The sequence below is a fragment of the Eretmochelys imbricata genome, chromosome 4 (genome assembly GCF_965152235.1).
Source record: "Eretmochelys imbricata isolate rEreImb1 chromosome 4, rEreImb1.hap1, whole genome shotgun sequence".
In the NCBI taxonomy this organism is placed as follows: Eukaryota; Metazoa; Chordata; order Testudines; family Cheloniidae; genus Eretmochelys; species Eretmochelys imbricata.
Genome location: NC_135575.1, coordinates 115,562,361 through 115,586,028, shown reverse-complemented (window position 1 = coordinate 115,586,028; position 23,668 = coordinate 115,562,361). Strand labels below are relative to the sequence as shown.

General features: G+C 43.2%; 1 protein-coding gene across 2 annotated transcripts in view; it reads right to left on the bottom strand.

Annotated features, from left to right (window-relative positions):
• Positions 1-20,310, bottom strand: part of FBXL5 (F-box and leucine rich repeat protein 5) — a 61,779-nt gene extending 41,469 nt beyond the window's left edge. Inside the window, exons 1-4 of one of the 2 annotated variants that reach the window (XM_077815825.1) lie at positions 20,159-20,310; positions 7,769-7,984; positions 3,835-3,930; positions 2,124-2,289 (exon numbers count right to left, since the gene is read on the bottom strand). In XM_077815825.1, the coding sequence (XP_077671951.1) occupies positions 2,124-2,289; positions 3,835-3,930; positions 7,769-7,984; positions 20,159-20,242 (562 nt within the window). In that variant the 5' untranslated portion in view covers positions 20,243-20,310. Of the gene's footprint in view, positions 1-2,123; positions 2,290-3,834; positions 3,931-7,768; positions 7,985-9,731; positions 9,978-20,158 lie in introns of those variants that run through there. The other variant, XM_077815827.1, reaches the window with a different exon arrangement.
• Between the last annotated feature and the right edge of the window lie 3,358 nt (positions 20,311-23,668).

Sequence of the window (23,668 nt, the reverse complement as noted above, 5' to 3'; positions counted from 1 at the left end):
CAAAGTGATTTTTCCAGTAGTCGGTGACTTGCTTCCAGAGACCGGAAGCAGGCTACAACTTCTGAACCTTATGGATTCTTACACATCAGGATCGAGCCCAGTCTCAGGTTGTATCCCAGATTTCTAATTAAGTAAGCACAGAAATAGTACCCTCAATTCATGATGTTGGCTTGCAAACATTTAGCAACTGTTTGAATATACTATATTTCATTTAATACTGAATAGGAATGCATGTGTTTTCTTATCTGGACAACTGGTCAACCAAAGATATTACTAGGGAAGGGATCCACGAAACTGATCAATTCACCACAGGAATTGCTGGTGTCAAAGCTAGGCCTTTCTAACTTGGCATTCATATTCTGCAAGCTACCCAAATTTCCAACTTGCTCCCATAAAACAATTTGTGTATCTAGAAGACATACTAGATGTGGCTAAGATCAGAGCCTCCCATAATGACTGCACAATAAGGGAGATCACCTTGCAGGGTTCCACATTTAGTATCTTGGTCCCTTTAGGAATACCAATTTATTTGTATGCCAGGAGCTGAACTTCAAACCTGAAGTGCATACAAGACTTCAGACAAATGGTATCCCAGAAAACTGACAAAATGAAAATGAGGCCGTGAGGTTTTATATGACTGTTCGGAGAGGGGCAAAGTCTCTTTTCCTGTGTCAAGAAGCCTCCGAAGTAAGTGCCGGACAAGACAAGGAATTTGTCCAACAAAATGTCCTGCTTGCCATTTCTCTGGCAGGAAAGGAAAATGCAATCATGCACAGGTTCACTTGATTGCCTAATTTACGGTGTTTGTTATTCAGCAAATCTTCCTCAGATGAAATATTTATATTTTGCTTTCTCTCAAAAGAAGTAGCAGTGCACAAGAAATAGACATCAGCGATGGATACTTTCTCCATTTTTTAAAATGGTTGGAATTTATATGTTTCCTTCAAAAAAATCACATACCTTCACATATGCTTCCCCCACAAATCCACTCTGATACCAAAGCAAACTAAACTCAAGACAGAAAAGTTGTAGAAGTCTTACTATCCCCAAATTCCCACTCAGAGATGGCAGGAGCTTAATTCCAGCAGGCTATGTGTCTGCCATATTGGATTGGTCAGAGACCAAGATGTATTTTGCATTCTGACCCACTATCTTATTTTCTGTCAGCTTGGCCTATAAAAGTAGAAATTGATCAGTTTAGTGGTTCAAAGGAAGTCTCAAATCTTGTCACTGTTTGGATTACAGTCTTCAATTCAAGTTTGTTAGATTTTCATAAACAGATTCAAGTTGGAACAGTACCTTCTTTACCCTTAGTAGTCAGTTTCATGAGTATGTGCTGTATTTACTATCCCATTGCAATATTCCTGATGTTGTGGAACAACAAAAGCCTCCTACCAAGCTGACTAGGCCACCTTCTCAGCTATGAGTATTTTTTACATTGAAAATTGTATTGATGCTCTAACATTCAAATTAAATGGGCAACAGGCCCTTATCAAGTGAACCATCCTATACTAAGTTTCATAAAGAAAAAGCAAGGTGGTGTTTCAGAATTGTCCGAATTTCATTCTAAAAGTGACGAAGTTTCACTTTGTTCGGTCATTCATCTTGCAGAAACGTTTTTCCGACCCTCTCCTTCCCTGCTTATCCTCCCATTTTGGCTCCTTGGACAAGGAAGGCCAAGGGGGAGTTCTATTACCTGGGATACTGTCAGCTGACTTAACTTCTGCTCTGTTGAGGATATACACTGAGAAACTTCCAGACCCCTGCCCTCAACCAGGCAGTGAAAGCAGGGTCTGGAAAAAGAAAATACAATCTGAAATTGAAGCGTGAAAATAAAAGTTAAACACCAGACTGTGCATGTTTGCTATAATTTGGACAAAGCATCGCCAGGGGAAGAACGAGATATGCTTGAGTACACACCCACATTGAAACTTCTAAAAATCTACAACAGCAATATTCTTCCCAAAATATCACTGCAATTTTGAAGAAAGACACCGTTTTCTAACAACTACGCATGTAAAAGCACTCAGCAAATGTACAGTGACAACTCTTCACTGGAGTGATTTTAGTGGATTATACTTGCAAATTTAAAATTGCATTCAGTTTAATTAAAAATGGTTCACCTTGATCTGTTTTCTCATCCACAGAGCTCTTCAGCTGATTCCAAAGGCTAAGACCTCTAACAAGTTCTGCAGCTTCCTTCTGTGAGCAGTGTTGATCAATAACTTTCTTTTTAATGTCCTTCAATTCTTCATAAGTAAAATATTCCATCAACATGGGCTGAAAAACCTAAACCAATAAATGCCAGTTATCCACAACCAAACAAAAACCACACTGCTGCCACAATGTATTCAAAATGATACATATAAAACTTTTCTTATTTAAGGTTTACAACAGGAATTACAAAAGGAGCAACATGATGCACAGTAATGAATGCCAGGTGAGGAATCTTAAATTCCCGAATTCTAATCCCAAATCTGCAAACACCTGATTGCATGACCTTGGGCAAGTAAAATTGTGGGCTTGTCTAAATTTAAAATGCTACAGTGGTGCCATTGTAGTACTTCAGTGTAGACAACTACCTACTTCCACAGGAGGGGTTCTCCCATCAGTGTAGGTAATCCTTCTCCCCAAGAGGCAGCAACTAGGTCGATGGAAGAATTCTTCTGTGGATCTTGTGCTGTCTACATGGGGACTTAGGCCAGTTTAACTACGTTGCTCAAGGGTGTGAATTTTTCACACTCCTGAGTGACATATCTGGGTTGGCCTATATTTCTAGTGTACACCTGTCTTGTTTCTTCAGTTTCCCCATATATTAAATGGAGCTAAGAGTATGTGTTTAACTCAGAAGATATTATTAAGATCCTCATGTAGAAGACACTAAAGTATTATTATTAATAATACATGAGAGGTCTACTCTCTTGAGCAGATTTGGGAGGTTTAGTCTCTTCAGAGGATGTTTCCCAATTTTTGGATACACATAAAACAGAATCAGACTGGCAATACCAGTCTGTATATGTCAAATATATAGGGCAGCTTGAGAGAAGCTGCTTAATTCATGGGCCACTGGTTTACTGCATCAAACATTTTTTGGTTTTGCTTTTAACGTTGTAGATCTTTGGCCTGTTTTACTGGATCTTCTTTTAGAGAAGCTATTTTAAAATAATTGGACATTATGTTTAAAATTAAAGAAAAATACACATTGTACGAAATAACATTCTCATTACACTTAAGGTATTCCTTAAGAAAAAATAGTTATATTTTTTAACACACAAAGAATGCATTCCTAAGATACCAGTCATAGTATGAATACCTAGCAAAACTGTCAAATTGAAATGGTCCATATACATTACTCACTATTCCCATAATTTTATACGGAAACTTTAAATTATAGAAACTGTTCAAATATCTTTAAAATTCCATGTTCCATTTACTAGTGAGGCTAAGAGGCAACCTATATATCAAATCAGCCATAAAATAAAAAGTAAGCATGCCTTGAACTTCCATAGTAGATGCCATGTATTCTTCATTTCTAATCCAAAATTAGGGTGAAATCCTGTACAATTTACTCAGTGTGAATACTTCTTATCAGAAAGACTCATCATGCCAAAACCACTTGACTTCCACTATACATGGAATTTTAAATTATTTAATAAATATTAGAGACAAAATGGGTGAAGTAATATCCTTTATTCAACCAACTTCAACTGGTAAAAGGGACAAGCTTTCAAGCTTACACAGACCTCTTCTTCAGTTCTCAGGACCTGAAGACCAGCAGTTCCAAACATTCAGATAAGAAAACTGGTTTAGCTTTAAGAGATGAGTTCTACCTACCTCCTCCTCCTCTTTCATGTGAGGAAGGAAATCCCTGGTGAAGGCTTCCAACCTCTCTTTCAGCTGTTTAGCATAGTTTAGCTGTTCATATTCATTCTGAAAAGAAAAAGTATGATTTAACCAAAAAAGCTCTCCATAGGGTTTAAGAACTGAAACGTAGAACCATATCTCCCATAGCTCTCAAGATACAACCACTTCTGGAAAGGCAGAGTTAATTTTTAGAACATACTAAAAATGGTTAAACTTTTAGTATAGAGATCATTTGCGTATTTCTTACTCTCGTAGATGTCTTCTGCACTAGAAAAATTATAATTTATTTCTGCTGTTGCAATCTAAAACGCATTATGTCATTAATCAGAAATAGCAGAACCTTGCTAACCCAAGGTCTACGAATCCTGAAGAACAGATAACATAAAATTTTCAGACGCTATATGTTCGTATTAACAATTTCATTATTTAAAAAACATAGTACACTGTGCAATGAAGTACCACAAATAAAACAAAACTACATTAGTCAACATAATAAAGTACATTCTGTGATGAAGCATCCTTGATATTTTTAACCTTGTTTGTTCACTTCTTTGCTATTTCATATCAATAATTCATAAGAAGTCAATAATCCATCGTTAGTCAAATTAACAAATACTGTATTATTGTAATCCTAATCTACTTTGTCATCACATGAATTATCTGACTTCTACTCTGAAGTAATTGCGAGGTTTACATGAAAGTATTAAGATTGTTGTCGATTAAAGCCTACCAATCAGCCACACCAAAAAAGTTTAAAGTAATAAATTTAATCTAAAAATTTACATGTTCTATGGGAAATTCTGCACAAGTTATATACTAGCTTAGCTTTGTATTTTAAATTATATAAACTCTACATGAATTAACCAAATATCCCAGTTAAATCATAACTTGCAGTTTATAACTAACTAAATGTGCCATATAGAAACTTACTTTGAAACAGTCAGTTTTTAAAATACATACTTTACTTTAAACATTGTGGCTTATTTGCTAACAGACCTTTCTCATCTATGAATGTTACCCTTTCTGTATTCCGGTAATAAGAATCTGGCCCTGGAGTCTGTCCAGATTGTGACAGAAGGAAATTCTTTGCAGTGCATTTCGCAATAGTACGGGAAGGAGGCAGTAACCCAACCTTGCATCATCAAAAAATTTTTATTTATTTTTTATTTATTTTTTTACCAGTTCGGTGTTTTTTTCCCTCTGTTGGAAATGAAAAGTAAACAATGCAAGGCTAATATTCTTGTTCTGTTGAGCTACAATACCCAATAAGTGGACTGAGAAATTTCCAGTACAGTGTATGATAGCCAATATCAGTAATGTGGTCATGGACTCAAATACAAAAAAACTAACACAGGAGAGAAAACATGCTGAAATCTTAATTTTTACATTTTTCTTAAAACTGATTTCTACAAACAAATGCATCTATTCAAAGTTAACATAACAATACTTCAGAGAAAAACATAAGTGCAGTCCAACCTGTTTAATTCAAACCAGATCAAATAGCTCTAGGAAAGTATTTACCAAAATTGTCCCAAAAAATCCCGTTTCTCCTTTTAGGTTAGTTTTCTACATGAGAAGCTAGTAAAAATTGATGACAATATCTGAGAAGCAAGAAGATGAAGATGGGGGTTGGTTGTTAAATGGTTATTTCCTTACTTTGTCATGTCAATTTCAGTAAATTGTTTCGGAAATGTCAGGCTAGATTCATAGCCCTCAGATTCAGTGGTTAGGACACTCGCCTGGGATGTGGGATATGCAAGTTTAAATCCCCATTCTGAAGCAGAGAGATTTGAAGCCAGATTTACAACATCCCAGGTTAATTCCCTAGCCACCAGACTATGGGTAGGTCCTTCTCAGTCTCCCCTGTAGAAGCCACTCCACTCTGTATAAACAAACATTCACTGGAGCAGGGACTGGAACCTGGGTGTCCCCCGTCCTAGGTGAGTGCCCTAACCACCAGGTTACACAGCCATTTTCTCGCTCTCTCTGGACCAGTTCATGATTAATTATTGATTTGAAGTGGAACTGTTTTCACAAGAGAATGAGCTAGTAGCCTGGTGGGTATAGAACTCACTTGGGATGTGAAAGACCTGGGTTCATGTCCTTGTTTCAGAGCAGGGTTTCAAATGTAGGTCTCCCACATCCCATGTGAATGACCTAAACACCAGGATACTGGGTATAGTGGGGATATTCCCACTTCTGTTTTTTGTTTTGTTTTTTGGTAAATCCACCCATTCATTACATATGCTTTTATTGAAAAATAGTTAAAACTGCCCAAAATTTAAACAAAATGTTTCATTTGGGATCAAAGGAGCTTTTTGTTTTGTTTTTACATGAACTGAAGTTTTCCAACTTTTTGATTAATTGAAAACTCAAAAAAAAAAAAGAAGAGTTTTGGGTTCACCTGAAAAAAAATTTCCTTCGATTTTTGAGACCTGCCAGTGATCCCCTCCCCCCAAAAAAAACAAACTTTTTTTCCCAACTCTAGTCAGTAGTACAAAACATGTAGGTTACATATGTCTGACAACAACTTCCTATATGGGCAAAACTCAGAAGTAAGAGATGAAACTTTGTTTAATCTGAGCTTGGTTTAACAGCATCAAACAACTAGGGTCACTTAGGACAGGCTGCACTGAGTTTCCACTATCAGCCCAATCCTACCCTTCCCCACCCCAGCTTCACAGTGACACGTACTGTCCTCCACTGGCAGGTTACACCAGGGGCCAAAGTAAACTATTTCTACACAATGTGAGGTGAATTGGACAAGGAGTTCCCAAAGTATGACAACCTTAGAAATACTGTTCAGAGTTCTAAAAGTCTACCTTTTTGACACACTGTAGCAACAAAAACACAAAAGTAGAGAAAAATGTAGTCTACTTGACTCCTTTTACTGAGACCGAGTATCCAGACCGACATTTAGTGACTATGATCAACAGCGATAAGTTAACATTTTTAACATAACTACAGAGCATCTGCTTTGGCAAGTTTAATATAGGATGTCAAATGATGGAATGGAGACCCAAGTTTTCATTCCAAAAAGTGAGTTGGAGGAAAAGAAGAATGGGAAGGGCGCAGCAGGGGAAATTCCACATTTGGAATGAAAAAAAAAATTTATCAAAAGGTTGATCTGAAAACAAACCAAAAAGATGGCATTTACAGCTACTCAGCATTTGAATGTTAGTAGCAGTCCTGTGCAAAATGGATTAGAGGGCCAAGTACAGGAGAAGTAAAAGATCATAACAAATGTAATTACCTCCATACAAGAGATGTTTATATATCTTTAGAAAACAAAGAATTAGAGTACTCAGGCTTTTGGGGCATGTTATGAAAAGATTTATGGTGTCAGTAAGCAGAAACTGAAGTGTATATTTAATCAAGTAACATAGCTGTTAAATTAATCTCATTTTAAATTTTCAAGTTTGAATTTTGTGATTTCAAAGAAAGGCTCCAAATTTTCTCCTAGATAATACTTACTAGTAATCTTCTAGGCTTTCCTCTGTGTTCATAACTATTCTCTTTACAACAAAAATATCATGCCAGTAGCGTTTTGCTTTGTAGCATTTTAATCTTTTATCTGTCTAATATATAGATATCTTCCTTTATATTTAATTCTAACAATCTTTATAATTTATGTTCAAGTTATATATATAAAATCAGAGAGAGAAAAAGATTCATTTAACAGCTATGCTAAATGATGAAACTTGCACTGCAGTTTCTGCTTACTGAGACCATAAAGTTGTAGTAACATGCTAAGAAAGCCTGAGTATAATCTAATTCTTTGTTTTCTAAAGTTTCTCATCAAATAAATGAAGTAGCAGACTAATGACTACTCTTAGCAAGTTTCCCTTATTACACAATCAAAAGTTAAAGAAGTACTTCTTTTAGCCTATTTTTGGAAGCTTACCTTCACATTCTTCAGCCCTTTCTCAAAGAGACTAAGCATCTCGGAGAGTTTGTTGTCCGAGTGAACGTTATACACAGTCCGACTGCGCTGCTGAAGTAAGCCAATGATGTATTCATTTTCGATCTGCTCGTGCATTTTAAATTCCTTGAATGTGGCATACAGTGATTGCAGAAGAGCCCGAAAATCATTGTTGTTGGCGAAGTTGGTCTTGGAAAGCTAGAAGAAAGAGAAGCTAATTTTCCCTCTGGATTTTTTTTTTTTTTTTTAATCCTTGCAAGTCAAGTTAGCATCTAAAGTAGTATATGCAACTCCCACTTCTCATATGTAGGGCCCTACCAAATTCATGGCCATGAAAAATGCATCTCCGACTGTGAAATCTGGTCTCCCCCCGTGAAATCTGGTCTTTTGTGTGCTTTTGCCCTATACTATACAGATTTCGGGGGCAGGGGGGAACCAGTGTTTCTCAAATTGGGGGTCCTGACCCAAAAGGGAGTTGCAGGGGGATTGCAAGGTTATTTGGGGAGGAGGGGGCACAGTATTGCCACCCTTATTTCTGCACTACCTTCAGAGCTAGGCAACCGGAAAACAGTGACTGTTGGTCAGCACCCAGCTCTGAAGCCAACGCCCTGCCAGTAGCAGCATAGAAGTAAGGGTGGGGTAATACCATACCATTCCACCCTTACTTCTGTGCTGCTGCCTTCAGAGCTGGGCAGCCGGAGAGCGGCGGCTGCTGACTGAGGGCCCAGGTCTGGAGGCAGCAGCGCAGAAGTAAAGGTAGCACTACCGTATCATGCCATCCTTACTTCTGCACTGCTGCTGGCAGCAGCTCTGCCTTCAGGGCTGGAAGCCCAGCCAGCAGCTGCTGCTCTCCAGCTGCCCAGCTCTGAAGGCAGCACCGCCGCCAGCAGCAGTGCAGAAGTAAGAGTAGCAGTATTGCAACACCCTCCCCTGTCAAAATAATCTTGTGACCCGACCCCCCCCCCCCCCCACACACACACACACACCCCATCTTTTTGGGTCAGGAGCCAAACCGTGAATTTGGTAGGGCTCTACTCATATGCACTGTTTGTTCCTCATCCCAGCTTTAAATTCAGCGGGTAAATAACCCGTTACATAATATGATACGGATAGACCAAAACCAGGAGTGGCCAACCTGAGCCTGAGAAGGAGCCAGAATTTACCAATGTACATTACCAAAGAGTCACAGTAATAAGTCAGTAGCCCCCCTGCCCCCACATCAGCTCTTCCCTGCCTACTCCCAGAGCCTCCCACTGGCTGCCAGCCCTGCCAACCAGCGCCTTCCCCTCCCTCCCGATCAGCTATTTCATGGCGTGCAGCAGGCTCGGGGGTGGGGGAGCCAAGGAATGGCGGCTCAGGGGAGGGTGCGGGAAGGGATGGAGTGGGGGCAGAGCCTGTGGCAGAGCCAGGGGCTGAGCAGTGAGCACCCCCCGGCACCTTGGAAAATTGGCGCCTGTAGCTCCAGCCCCGGAGTCACTGCCTATGCAAGGAGCCGCATATTAACTTCTGAATAGCTGCATGTGGCTCCGGAGCCCCAGGTTGGCCACCCCTGACCTAAACTAAAGAAGCTGAACCATATAATGGAGCAAATAATTAAGCAATCAGTTTGAAAACACCTAGAAGATAATAAGGTGATAAATGAAAAGGAGTACTTGTGGCACCTTAGAGACTAACCAATTTATTTGAGCATAAGCTTTCGTGAGCCACAGCTCACTTCATCGGATGCATACTGTGGAAAGTGTAGAAGATCTTATTATATACACACAAAGCATGAAAAAATTCCTCCCCCCACCCCACTCTCCTGCTGGTAATAGCTTATCTAAAGTGATCACTCTCCTTACAATGTGTATGATAATCAAGGTGGGCCATTTCCAGCACAAATCCAGGGTTTAACAAGAACGTCGGGGGGGGGGGGGGTAGGAAAAAACAAGGGGAAATAGGTTACCTTGCATAATGACTTAGCCACTCCCAGTATCTATTCAAGCCTAAGTTAATTGTATCCAATTTGCAAATGAATTCCAATTCAACAGTCTCTCGCTGGAGTCTGGATTTGAAGTTTTTTTGTTGTAATATCACAACTTTCATGTCTGTAATCGCGTGACCAGAGAGACTGAAGTGTTCTCCGACTGGTTTAGGAATGTTATAATTCTTGACATCTGATTTGTGTCCATTTATTCTTTTACGTAGAGACTGTCCAGTTTGACCAATGTACATTGCAGAGGGGCATTGCTGGCACATGATGGCATATATCACATTGGTGGATGAGCAGGTGAACGAGCCTCTGATAGTGTGGCTGATGTTATTAGGCCCTGTGATGGTGTCCCCTGAATAGATATTTGGGCACAGTTGGCAACGGGATTTGTTGCAAGGATAGGTTCCTGGGTTAGTGGTTCTGCTGTGTGGTATGTGGTTGCTGGTGAGTATTTCCTTCAGGTTGGGGGGCTGTCTGTAGGCAAGGACTGGCCTGTCTCCCAAGACAGCCGGGGGGGTTCTACTTTCCCCGCTGTAGCCCTGGGGCCACCTGCACCCCAAAGCCCCGATCCCCGGCTCCACTCCAGGGCCCGCACCCCCAGCCGGAGTCCTCACCCCCCACATTCCAACCCTCTGCCCCAGCCCTGAGTCCCCTACCACACTCCAAACCCCTCGGCCCCACCCCCCCCACACTTGAATTTTATTATGTGCACCAATATGGAGGTGATGTATGACACATGATCTCCATATTGATGCACAAAACAAAATTTATTCCGCACGTGCGAGGGAAAAATTAGAGGGAACACTGCACATTCATGTGAGTCCATCTACCTGGACTGGGAGGATTGCTCCTAGCTGCAGTATAGACATATCCCAGTTGTCCAGTTCAAAAACTGACAGTAGAGAGGATAGGAGACAAAAACCCTAGAAACCTTTGGATTTCTCCAAACCAGCCATCAGAAAGACATCTAGTTCATTTAGATGTCAACGTCAATCTCAGGATAAGGTTGGGAGAAGATGGGCATAATCCAAAGACTATCTAAATACAACAGACAAAAAGGCAAGACCAAACAAAGACCCTTAGCACACAAACTTTTGTAAGAAAACTGCTACGCTTCTCTTTACAATATAGTCACCACACCTTTTTTTGGAACTTGGAAGGAGGATGACTCAATGCAAAACAATGCCGGTAAGATCAATAATTAAAATGCATGTAGCACTCTATATATCAAGACTCTGGACAATTAGGAAGATAATCCTAGTAGCATCCCAGCGTAAAGAATTATTATCCCTGTTTTACAGAGGGGAAGGTGTGAGATTAAGTACAAGGCTACACAGCAAGTCAGTGGCAGAGCCAGGATTAGAATTTAGCAGTTCCTGTCTCTCCTTCTTGAGCTCTCTCTAATAACCACACTTCTCCTAGATAAAGGAGTAGAGCACTCCAAGCTGAAAAAGCACTGAACTCATTTTAAAATTTTCCCTTATCTCGTCCTCTAGCACCACCTGAATTTATTAAGTGGATTCTTAAATAATGAGGATTTTCCTTACACTTTCAACATTTCATTCATCTTGGATGACGAAGACAGACTAGTCAATTTCATACTCTGGGTGTCATGTGTTAGTAAAAGGTAGTAGTGATGGCATAAGCTCACCAGAGAGGAAGGATGGCCCTGTGGTTGAGGCACTGGACTAGAACGGTAGCTGAGGAAATCTAGGTTCAATTTCTGACTCTGCCACAGAATTCCTTTGAGCAAGTCATTTACTATCTCTGTGCCTCAGTTCCCTCATCTGTAAAACAGGAAGAGCAGCACTTCCCTACCCTACAAGGATGTTGATAAGGATAAATACCATGTACACATCTAAGATTTGAAAGGCATTCAGATACAGTGATGGAGGCCAGATAAGTACACAGGTCGATTCACAATGCTGTAAGGGTGTTAGGTAGTACAGCGGCATAGCTGCAACTTTAACTAGTAGTGCCCATGGTGTAAATACTTCCTGTACTGACAGAAAGATTTCCTTCCAACAATGTAGGTAATCAACGTCCCTGAGCAGTGGTAACCAGAGGTATGTCCACACTTAAACCCCAAGAGAAGCACAGCTGCTATACTGCAGTTGTGCCACTGTAACGCCTCAATGTAGACACTCACTACAACAACAGGAGAGATTCTACTCCCGGGGGAATTCTGTGCCACTGCATATGCGCAGAATTCATGTCCCACACAGATTCTCTGCCCTCCCACCCCTGCAGAAAATACATTCAGCTGGAGAAGTGCTGTAGTTATGCCTTTCACCGACCAGGAGCTGCTCTGGCACCAGAACAGAGAGCAGCTGCTCCCTGGCAAGAACAGCCCTAACTGCAGATAGGGAAGAGAAGAGGCTGCATTCCTCACAGCGCTCTACCTATGGGGCCATATCAGGAGGCACAGGATATGAGGGGACGGACAGCATGGGGCCCATGAGGCTGCTGGGGGGGGGGGGGTCACAGACTGGAGTTCAGACAGGCTGGGGGGGGGCAGACTGGAGTGCAGACTGAATGAGCAAGGGTGGAAGGCCACATGGGGACAGGGATGGGAGTGCAGGGCCAGAGAGCGGGAGGGGGGAGGAGTGCTTAAGTGCAGGGACACATGGGGCCGGGGGCAGGAGAGGCAGCTGAATGGGGTGCAGGGACGTGTCTGACTGAATGAGAGGGGCTACTGGTCGGCCGGGGTCTGCATGGGGGAGGCTCTCTAACAATCCCCCCCCACACTTCTCCCTCCCACCCAACAACCCTCCAAGTTCACACGCAGACTCCCAGCAATTACTTCCCTCTCCTTCAGCTCCTCGGTTAGCCCTGACTCCCCCAAATCTCTGCACTGCTGCTGAGGAGGTGAACGAAACGTGTTTCTGTATTGTAGTTTAAATGAATTATTTCTCAAAGTTCTGTATTAATATGCCTAGTAAGGAATGTGTGTCAAAAATCATTTCCGGAATCTTTTTTGTCGTCTATATTGTTACAAACATACCTGGAGAGGTATTTTGAAATAAATTACCAAATAATTGAAACTGGTGAGATTATATTGTGTTATTCTGACAAAATATGCAGAATTTTAAAATACTGTGCACAGAATTTTTAATTTTTTTGGCACAGAATTCCTCCAGGAATAAGATTCGCCCATTGCTGTAGCTAATCCACCTCCCCAAGAGGTGTTCGCTAGGTCAACAGAACAATTCGTCCATTGACCTAGCACAGTCTATACCAGGGGTTAGGTGGACATAGCTACGTCTCTGAGGGGGCGTAGATTTTTCATAGCCCAGAGACACATGCTATGCTGATGTAAGTTTTCAGCGTAGACCAGCCCTTCTGTCGACCTAGCCACATCTACACTGGAGGTTACATCAGCCTAACCATGGCATTCAAGAGCGTGAATTTTTCACACTCCTAAATGACATAACTAGGTTGATCTAAAGTTTAAGCATAAACCAAGCCTACTGTACCCTTGAAAATTACATCTGCACAGCTACATCAGTCGGGGAGTGAAAAAAACCCACCCCAATCAACATAATTATGCCAGTATACTCCCAAGTGCTTCTGTCAACGTAGCTAACTTTTGGAGAGGTGACGTTCCCACAGCAACAGAAAAATCGCTTCTGTAGGCAGAGGCTGCATCTACACTACAGGGCTATGCGAGCATTGCTTTGCCAGTACAGTCTCCATAACGCAGACATATCCTTAGAGCTATTATTTCCAATCCCAACAGCAGGAAGGGGAGGGGAAGAAGAAAAAGCTTGCTTTTCTATCACCAAATAATATTGTCATGCAATTTATTACAACACTCCCAAAGCCTAAATTGGGTAGGTCATATTATCTAGACACAGGCACATTGCTCTGATCTTAAAAAGAAAAGTTCTTCTTCTAGTTGGTAGTTGACCAGTTCAGGTAAAACAGTAAAAATATGAAGAAAAGAGATGGGCAGATTACTTTATTCTCCCATAAATTTTGTTTTACCCCAGAATAGAATTATATAAAGTGCAGCTGAAGTGTGAAAAGTGACTAAAGATTGCATCATAAGACACTGTTTTCTTGTCTGAATTTTCATATGAAGTAGATATTTTTTCTCAAAACTTTTTACTTCTGAACTAAGCAGTAGACAGGCAAACTCAGCCTGGCATATGAAAGTCAAGGCTCTGTTCTTTCCTTCGCACATATCACCACAATTAAAAGTTTTCAATAGACCAAATAATGCCCCTATTGACACCCATGGAGCTCAATACATTTGCTCTTAGTAATTTTTACAGATATAACTGATTGGCCCTGCAACTGAAACTTAGTAAATAACTATACTGCCAATGACTGAGAAAGAATGGATTCCAACTACTCTGACTACGCTTGTTGGCTCAGAAAACTTAATATGATTTAAAAAAACAGTAAAAGCGTATTTTAGTCACCATAGGTAGATACAGCTTTGATACAACCAGCAAGCAGTTATGAATAAACTACAATTTTGTCTTGGCAGAACTTGATTTTTTTTCTAATTTAGATTATTTTTATCAATTTATATTTAAGGGTTTTTTTTTTTCTGTTTTTAACTATATTTATTTTTACAGTTGTGCGGGGTAGAGCTGGGATCAGGGTTAGGGCAGTGCTGACAATGCTGCAGCAGGGGACTCCCTATACAGCCAAGGGGCCCAAGACACCAGGGCACAAGGTGCAGGGGAGGCTGCAGTTGTTCTGGCCTTGAGTACAGACCCCCCAGTCAGGACTTGAAGGAGGATGACGAGTCCTGGCCAGGGGGAGGCCATACCAATGGTAAACTCTTCCTGCCCAGGGACAGCTCCCACACTCATGGCTAATGAATGAATGAGTGGGGCCATGACAGCGGAACTGCAGCGGGGTGCCTGCAAGGCCACAGAGCTGGTGATACAGGTTCCCTCCAGGGACAAGGTGTGAGGAAGGCTGGGGTCTTGGCAGGCCACAGCTGAATGAGTGAATAGGAGGACAAATCCCCAGCTGCATGGAAGCCACCCTGCTACTGAATGACTCCTGCCGATGGCCAAAACTATTCAGCAGCGAGGTGGTCTCTGCGGCCAGGGATAACAAGGACTCTTCCTTGCACAGTCCTGGCCAGAAGCCTCTGCCCCGCTAGGCCAGAAGAACTGCAGCCTCCCCAGTACCTTGTGCCTGCCCCACAGCAGTGCAGGGAGCCCTCTGCCACTCCACTGTAATGGCGCTGTTCCCTCACTCCTGTGACAGCAAGGCAACAGAGGGCTCCTTCCATGGCCAACGCCACCCAATCCGTAGGTACGCCCACCGTTATCAACTGTTTGGGGGGGTTGTTTGTGTCAGCTGAAATTGATGTTTACCAACAGCTATACATTAAAATCAAATTCTACCAAGCCTAATTTTAACATACTGTTCTACTATGAGAAGAAGTATCTTAAATCTTAGAAGTCATTAGACTATCAACTAGCCTTTTAACATATTCAATAATTCTCAATGTTCTAATTTTATGAAACACTAGAATGTGTGTGTAATTCAAAGCACTTTACAGGCATTAGTGAATTTATCATCATAACTCCCTTGTGCAGTGGCTAAATACTATTATTTCCATTTTACAGATGAAGAAACTGAGGAACAGAATAAGGACAAGGCTCGAGGTCACACATAAAGGGCCTGATTCTGGGCTCCATGGTGGAATCTTTACAGTAGCTCAACTTCTAGGGGCTGCAAAGCCACTTTAACCAGTTATCAGAAATAACTGGAGCACTAAGACAGCATATTACCTCCCCATCCCCAAGCACATTGGTGCCAGATGAATGGTAAGAGAACCAGCTAATGCACCTAACACTCCCAACTATTCAGATGCAACAAGCCACCATAAGTCAAAGCAGCCCATCCTACGCTATGCATGCTGTGATATGCAGGACAGGATTTGTTCCAAGTCCATGACAGAACTCTAAATAGAACTCACAATCTCACAGCCTGTAACTCAGTAGATACAAGGCTATCATCTCTTGCACATAAAATTATCAATTGCTCTGCGATTCCATTAAAGGCTTTAGTAAAGTTTAATACAAAGCCACTACATTTGAACAAATAAAGATTAAGGCAAACAACATTTTTGTTTTAGAAGGGCTGATGATCATGAAGATAATTGCAAAGGTTGGGTGGAGCACAGCAGAGATGGAAAAAAAACATTTCAGTAAGTCTGCTGATTTTCTAGGAGGATATTTTGCATCATATAACCAATACAGCTGTTGGGCAGAACTACCCAAAGCAAAGTAACTATCAACTGGGTGCAGACTTGCATTGAAAATCCAGCACAGCAACTCATTTTGGTTTCATGTTTGAACCTCTCTCAGTAGCATGAGAGACTATTAGGATGTGTCTACACAAGGATTTTGCAAAGGCCTAATTCTCAATAGGTGCCGCTTTAACAGCGGAAACTATAGTGAACATATGGCTCAGCTATTTTTACCACTGTGATGCCTTAGCTTTGTCTACACTAGTTTCACTGGGGGAACTACACTAGTAACTAACAGATCTAATAATTTATAGACAAAGCTTTTAGTCTCTATATCAAATGTGTATGAAGGATGAGGATCGGGGTGAAAAGAAAGCAGTACCAGGGCATGTTTCCACTGCTATGGTGACTCACCATTACAGAAGCTGCAGGAATGCTTCTTTCAGAGTAACAGCCGTGTTAGTCTGTATTCGCAAAAAGAAAAGGAGTACTTGTGGCACCTTAGAGACTAACCAATTTATTTGAGCATAAGCTTTCGTGAGCTACAGCTTACGAAAGCTTATGCTCAAATAAATTGGTTAGTCTCTAAGGTGCCACAAGTACTCCTTTTCTTTTAGGAATGTTTCTGTCTCCCCTTTGTCAGACAATTCCCTAATGTAGGTCTCCAAGATAGCCAGTCATATTGAAAGGGGACACTGAGAAAATACCCCACTTTTGCTTAATCCCCCATTTTGGGAGACACTAACTGCAAAAACATACTGAAAACAAAGATACTCTAACAAATTGAAATAACTCATTAAAGTCAGGGTTTACTTTGCAGAGATTATGCAGGTGCTGTGGGATAATTGCATAATACCTGAATAAATACTGCAAGACACTAATTATACCCTCCGACTTTTAGAGGACTGCAGCTTCTCTTCTCTCCTCTTACTACTACTGCGGGCAGAAGCAGAGATCGCGATGAGACCATTACTACTGGAAGTAGCGTGGTTATGGAGGAAGGGAGGCCCTGCTAAAGCTATAACTGCTGGGAATGAAGCTGGGCGAAGGAGAAGCTGTTGAGGCTAGAGCCAGGGAAGGCAAAAGGCAGGGGGAAAATGAAATGCTGAGTGACTATAGGAGAAAACAAGAGACTGCTATGGCTAGGATGAGGACAATCTAGAGCTGCAGGTGGGCTGGAAGGATAGAAAATGATAGAGTGGGGAGGAAAAAGGGATCTAAAGAGGTGAGAACATTTTGTGCTGCTAGACAGCTTTGGAGGGAGGGGGAGAAGAGAGCTGAGGTACCAGTTGCTGCTTAGGAGGATTTGAGGAGACAGGGAAGGGGATGATTCTGAAACACTGATTACAGTAAAAAGAAAAGGAGGACTTGTGGCACCTTAGAGCCACAAGCCCTCCTTTTCTTTTTGTGGAAACAGACTAACACGGCTGCTACTCTGAAACACTGGATTACAGCAGGTTTGCTGGTTTCTCCCCTGTTCTAGACCTCTGACTTACAGGGGAACACAACACATTTGAAAGGTTTTTATATTAGAAACTGGCTACAATTTTCATGTGTGAATGAAAATATTCTAACGAGATCAAAGAGAAATGATGAAATCAGTGTTATTTTCTAACAAGCATAATAAGAAGTTTTAGAATGGTCCAGAAAGCAAGATGGGAAAAGGAATGAATGTAGTCACTGAGAACGGTAAGGGACATGGCTAGTGAGTGGATTCAACAGTCTTGGGATGTTGAAGAAGGGATAACAAATGAAGTTGTGAATTGTAAGGAGGCCTGATTTACTTAAAGCTAGAATCTTCTGTAAGGACTGCAGGACACCTAATAATGTGGTTTTATATAAACATCGTTCTATATAGTTAACTCATCCTATTTTTCTGTCTTAGTTGCATTGAATTTGCTTGGCGGTTGTTTCTCATTCTAAAACCAGTTAAGTGTGAAAGCTCCTGATCAACACTGTATTCTGTTGCTTAGAGTTTAGTTATTACCAAATATCACTGCATGAGTTTCTGACTCAACATGCCTTCAGTTGAATGAAATGAAAAGAAGTGATTGAGAACTAAAATAATGGAAAAAATTTTTCTAAAGTAAAATGCAAATATTGTGAAGAGGTGTTACGCAGCAAGATAGAAATGATTTGGGCTCATCTTAAGTGCAGAAAAAAAATCAGTTTCTTCACAATCAAGGTGTGTCATTCAACAAAATTTTGTCTTTTGAAAGAGAAGATCAGAATGTTGATTATTTTGAAAACCTTAATAGTGAAATATTTTCAATGCTTCTGTTGCCACAAAAACGTAGCCAAAATTTAATCATGAAAATCCCTGATCCAAGCCTTCCAGCAGCATTTCAGTTTCAGCCAGGAGCATTTTTCACCTCAAAATTTGGCAAAGATTAACCTCTGATTATGTTGTAAGAACTAAAAGTAAAGATACTAACTTAATAAATTGCCTCAATGTAAAGAAATGATCAAAGCATCTTTCCTCTAATGTGCTCCTACAGACAGATTTTAAAATGTACAGGTTAACATATAATGTAAACAAATATTAGTGAAAGAACTAAAAGAATCAAAATTGACATGATTGGTAGAACATGAAAGACAACCTGAGAATAATTATGAATAATCCATACAGCAAAGCCTTATTTGATCTGATTAACAAAGATCTCTAACCTCATAAGAGCAGAAGTCAAAAAACAATTCTGAGCAGCTAGGAACTTTTCCACTATCTAGCCAACATGACTGATCGCAAATACAAAGGTCAGAGGTTGAGTTCAGATAAAGAAGCAGCTGAAATGTGGCTAACAGGACACAATCTTACATATCTTCCTTCTCTTCTATCACTTAAAATGGTAAATCCAGATTTGCCCTCCATATGTATTTTGTAAAAGTTGAGCCACGGTTTATTGCATGAAAATGTTGGAAAATTAGAAAGTAAACTCACACAACAGGACAGTTGAATTCAAGATTCTGTCAATATTTGACAACCTACACTCCTGTCCAACCAGTTCAGCATCACTACAGCTTGCTTTTAGGACAGTCTGATTAATTTAGTAAAAACTTTGTAGAAATCTTGAAAAACAAATACATGAATAAGATTGTGTGAACATTCCAAGAACAACAGAAAAGAGTGTTAAGGCCTACTACGTCAACAGTACTCAAAGGCTGTGTTTTCCAGTAGGAAGTTCTCAAACTTTTTCATAGCATGGAGAACATTTTAGAGATTGTCTCACAAACCCCCTCCCTCCACACAGTCTGTACCTGAAATAGTACAGACCACCAGACTGGCCTCTCACAACAGGCAGATCAATTGTGACCATATAACACGGCCGTGGAAACTACAGAGGTTACTTACACGGGGAAACAACATTAAGAAAGTACTTAATGTATTCTTAAAATGACCATGAATGGAGTTTTGCAGCGTCAAATGAAAAAAGTCAACATCACCAGCAAGCGATGCCAGCAGCTGCTCTGCAGGCCGCCCCTGGGTTGGCACACCACAGTTTGGGAACCTCAGATTTATAAAATTGCAAGCTTTTCAGTGTAAACAGGGAGCCTCTTTATCTTTGAGAAATTCACTTCATAGACATGTCACAAATAGACCCTAATCCTGCAGTGGGTCCTCGCATGGGACACGGATACCTGCACAGGGCCCTGTAACCCCAACTCCAAAATTGGAACCCGGGTACGTGTATCGCCCCCTCCTATAAAGCGAGAGGGTGGGAGGCGCCAGGAAAAGCTCCGTTCCTCCCGGCTGGGAAAAACCAGCGGAGTCTTGCTGGGGGCTTTCGGGGAGCGGGGGGTGGGAAGCGCACACTGGGCAGGAGAGAGCTGATGCGGGGGCGGAGGGGGGGAGGAAGGGGACACCGCCCGCCCGCCCCCCCCCCGGGCAGGACAGCCCTGCTGCCGGGAGGAGGAGGAGCGGGCGGGAAGCAGACGCAGTTACTTCTGCTGGGGCAGGCGGAAGTTGCCGTGCTCGCGGAGCTGGCGCAAGAAGCGGCGGCGGCGGCTGCCTGGGGACCGAGCCGGAGCGAGGGGCTCGGCAGCCCGCGAGGGCCGCGTGCCCCTGCCCTATCCCGGGGGGAGGGGCGGTGACAGCTGCGCAGTCAGTAAATCCTCCCCAGGGGGCGTGTAGGTCCCACCCCACTCCGGCCGCCGACTGCCCGCTCCTCCCGCCCGGTACCTTGTCGCAGTAGAGCCCGACCAGCTGCTTCATCCGCCAGTGCGGAGCCGTGAAGACATCCACCTCGTCGGGGAAGGGAGCCATGTTCTCCCCATAGAGACTCGCCGTGCCCAGCGCCAGCAGCAGCTCTCGCCGCGGCAGCGACAACCGCTCTGCGCATGCCCCAACCCGCCGAGGCCGCGCTGGGAGCAGCCCTGGCCCCCCGGCACGTGACAGGGGCCAGCTGAACAGCGGCCTGCCGCAGCGGCCGTGCTCGCGCTTCGCAGCGTGCGCCGCCTGTTTGCTGACGGGCCGCTTCCCAGGAGCCCGGGGGGGGCGGCGCTAAGCCGTGAGGGCAACACTGGGGGCGCCCCGCTGGCTTCCCTGGTCCCGGCTCGGGCCCCGTCCGCACCAGGCTCCGCAAAGAGCTAACGCTGGGGGAGGGGGGGGTGGTAACGCACATGGGCGGGTGGGGCCGGCTGCAGCCTGCGCCCCTTGGCGGGGCCGTCGCGCCGGGCTGCGGGCCCCATCTCCGGCCAGCCCCTACCCCCGCGGAGGGTTGGAGGGGAGGGGGAATCCCACTTGTTCCCACCCCATGGGTGCCCTGGCGTGCCATGCAAGGGTTGCTGCCCTGGCTCGCCCCACAGTCCGTGCAGGAGAGCCTCAGGGGAACCGCCCCGCAGGCATTGAACGGGCAACAGCTGGCCCTCAATTAAGTACAGGCGTGTTAGTAAGTTTTGCTGACATTGGGAACAGCAGCCCCCATCTGTGCACTGCTGACATCAAGGAGGCCACACGGCCCTGGAGTTTATGCAGAACCAGTTGCAGGAGTCAAGTGTACTATCTATGTTAAGGGGCCACTTCTGAAACGTTTTGCGAGATACTCAAGGGGAGCGGAAGGCACTCATCATACCGCGAATCCAATCCTTCAGGTCCTAGTACAGGAGCCTGCCACCCACCCCCTTTTTTTTTTTTACATTTTTTCTCATCAGTTGGACGAGACGTTGTTTTGTAAAGTCTCGTTCAACTGGGTGAAAGCTTAGAAGTTGCATTATTAAATTGGGTGCAATACCATGGTTACCAATACCTGAATACAAGAGATGGATGTAGAGGACATACACAGGGTGATTGATTGGAAGGGACAATCCTTTTTCCTCAACTGGAGTGAGGGATCCAGTGCAGATCCCAGCCCCACAGCTTTTCAGTATTTCTATACCACATAAGACTGGATAAAGTAAGGTGAATGCTAATCATATTTAATACCCACGAGAGGAGGTACAGATGCAATAGCTTACCCTTTGGGAACTGTGTTGACATAATAGACTTCTTTAAAGACATCTGACTTAGTACTGTCCACCACTGACTGAAAAAATCAATGCAGCATTTATTAAATGTATTAAAAATGGCTGACAGATCTCAAAAAGTAACTAAATGTGGAGTCATCATCCAACTGGGGTGCTTCGAGTGAGATCCCAGTGCTAGCCAACATCTTTTTCAACGAATTGGAAGAAAATATAAAATCATTGTTGGCAAATGAGCAGATAACACAAAAAAAATATGGTAGAGAGATTAATAAGGACGGGTCAGTTGTACAAAGTGATCTAGATCAGTGTTTCTCAACGACTGGTCTATGGACTGGCAATGGTCCCTGAGATGTCCCTGATACAGTTTAGGGCAGTGGTCACCAATTGGTCGACCACGATCAACTGGTTGATCCTGGAGACTGTCCCAGTCGGTCGCAATCTCTGGCGGCGCACTCCCACGGCACTGCCAGAAGTGGCCAGCAGAGCTCTCCACGTACTGCTCCTGTCTGCAAGCACTGCCCTCACAGCTCCCATTGACTGGGAACGGGAAACGGCAGCCAATGGGAGCTGCAGGAGTAGTGCTTTCAGGCAGGAGCAGCACGCGGAGCCAGGTGTCCCCCAACACACACATTGGCCCCTTCTGGGAGTGGCATGGGCAGGCAGGGAGCCTGCCTTAGCAGCAGCCCCGCTGCACCACCAACTGGGAGCTGCCGGAGGTAAGTGCCACCTGGCAGGAGCCTGCACCCCATACCTCCTCCTGCACCCCAAGTCCCTGCCCCAGCCCTGAGCCCCCTCCCAGAGCTTGCACCCCTCACTCCCTCCTGCCCCTCAACCCCCTGTCCCACACTCAGCCCCAAGCCCCCTCCCACATTCCGAACCCCTCGGCCCCAGCCCCGAGCCCTCACCCCCTCCTGAACCCCAACCCCCGCCACAGCCTGGTGAAAGTGAGCGAGGGTGGGGGAGAGCGAGCGATGGAGAGAGGGAGGATGGAGTGAGCGGGGAAAGGACAGGGTAGATCCTGGGTTGCACTTAAATTCAAAAAGTGATCTTGTGCATAAAAAGATTAGAAACCACTGGTTTAGGAAGACAGCAAGCTGATCCCTGATATCAAAAAAGTTGAGAAACACTGCTGTAGATCACTTGGTAAGTTGTACTTCATAGAATATCAGGGTTGGAAGGGACCTCAGGAGGTCATCTAGTCCAACCCCCTGCTCAAACCAGGACCAATCCCCAATTTTTGCCCCAGATCCCTAAATGGCCCCCTCAAGGATTGAACTCACAACCCTGGGTTTAGCAGGCCAATGCTCAAACCATTGAGCTATCCGTCCCTCCAACAATATACTTTTTAATACAGTCAAATGCAAGGTCATACTTCTGGAAACAATGAATATATAGCACTCTTACAGGATGGGGACTGTATTTTACAAAGGGGCTTAGGAGTCCTAGTGGATAACCAGCTCAACATGAACTTCCAGTGTAATGCAGTGGCTACAAGAGCAAATACCTAACAGTGAGAACCTAAAAAAGCTCAATCCATTAAATTGTTTAAAGAAAGGATTCAGAGGTAACTTAAATCTCACAGAAAAAGGCATAATTAGATCTGGTGGCTGAAGGCTGAAGCTAAATAGACTAGAAATAGGACACAATTTCTTTAACAGTGAGGGTAATTAACCATTCGAGCAACATGCAGGGATTTGGTAGCATCACCATCACTTGAAGTCTTTACATCAAGATTGGATGTCTGTCCAAAAGATATGGTTATGGGTATGATACAAGAATCATTTAGTGAAGTTTTATGGCCTGTGTTATGCAGGAGGTCACACCAGATGATCAAAATGGTTCATTCTGGCCTTAAAATCTGTTGGTGAAATCCTGGTTCCACTGAAGTAAATAGCAGAATTCCCATTGACTTCAATGGAGCCAGGATTTCACCCTATGAGTCTAAGCCAGGCTAGGCGCACTTGCAGACATTGTGGATAATACATTGATGTTTGAAGTCAATCTTCATGCTGTGCTCCAGAGATCTAGGGAAAAGGGGTCAAGTGAAATCTGAATAAATGCATCATAAGACCTGCAGAAGTACAGTATATTGACTACTTTGTCTCAGGAGTTTATCAAGACCAACAGTGCAAAAAAGTGGCATGAATTTCTGAGGTGAAACTACCTGAAAATCATGCTTACCTGGGAATATATTGGAGATGGCAAATCACCTTGCCAAGTTTCTACC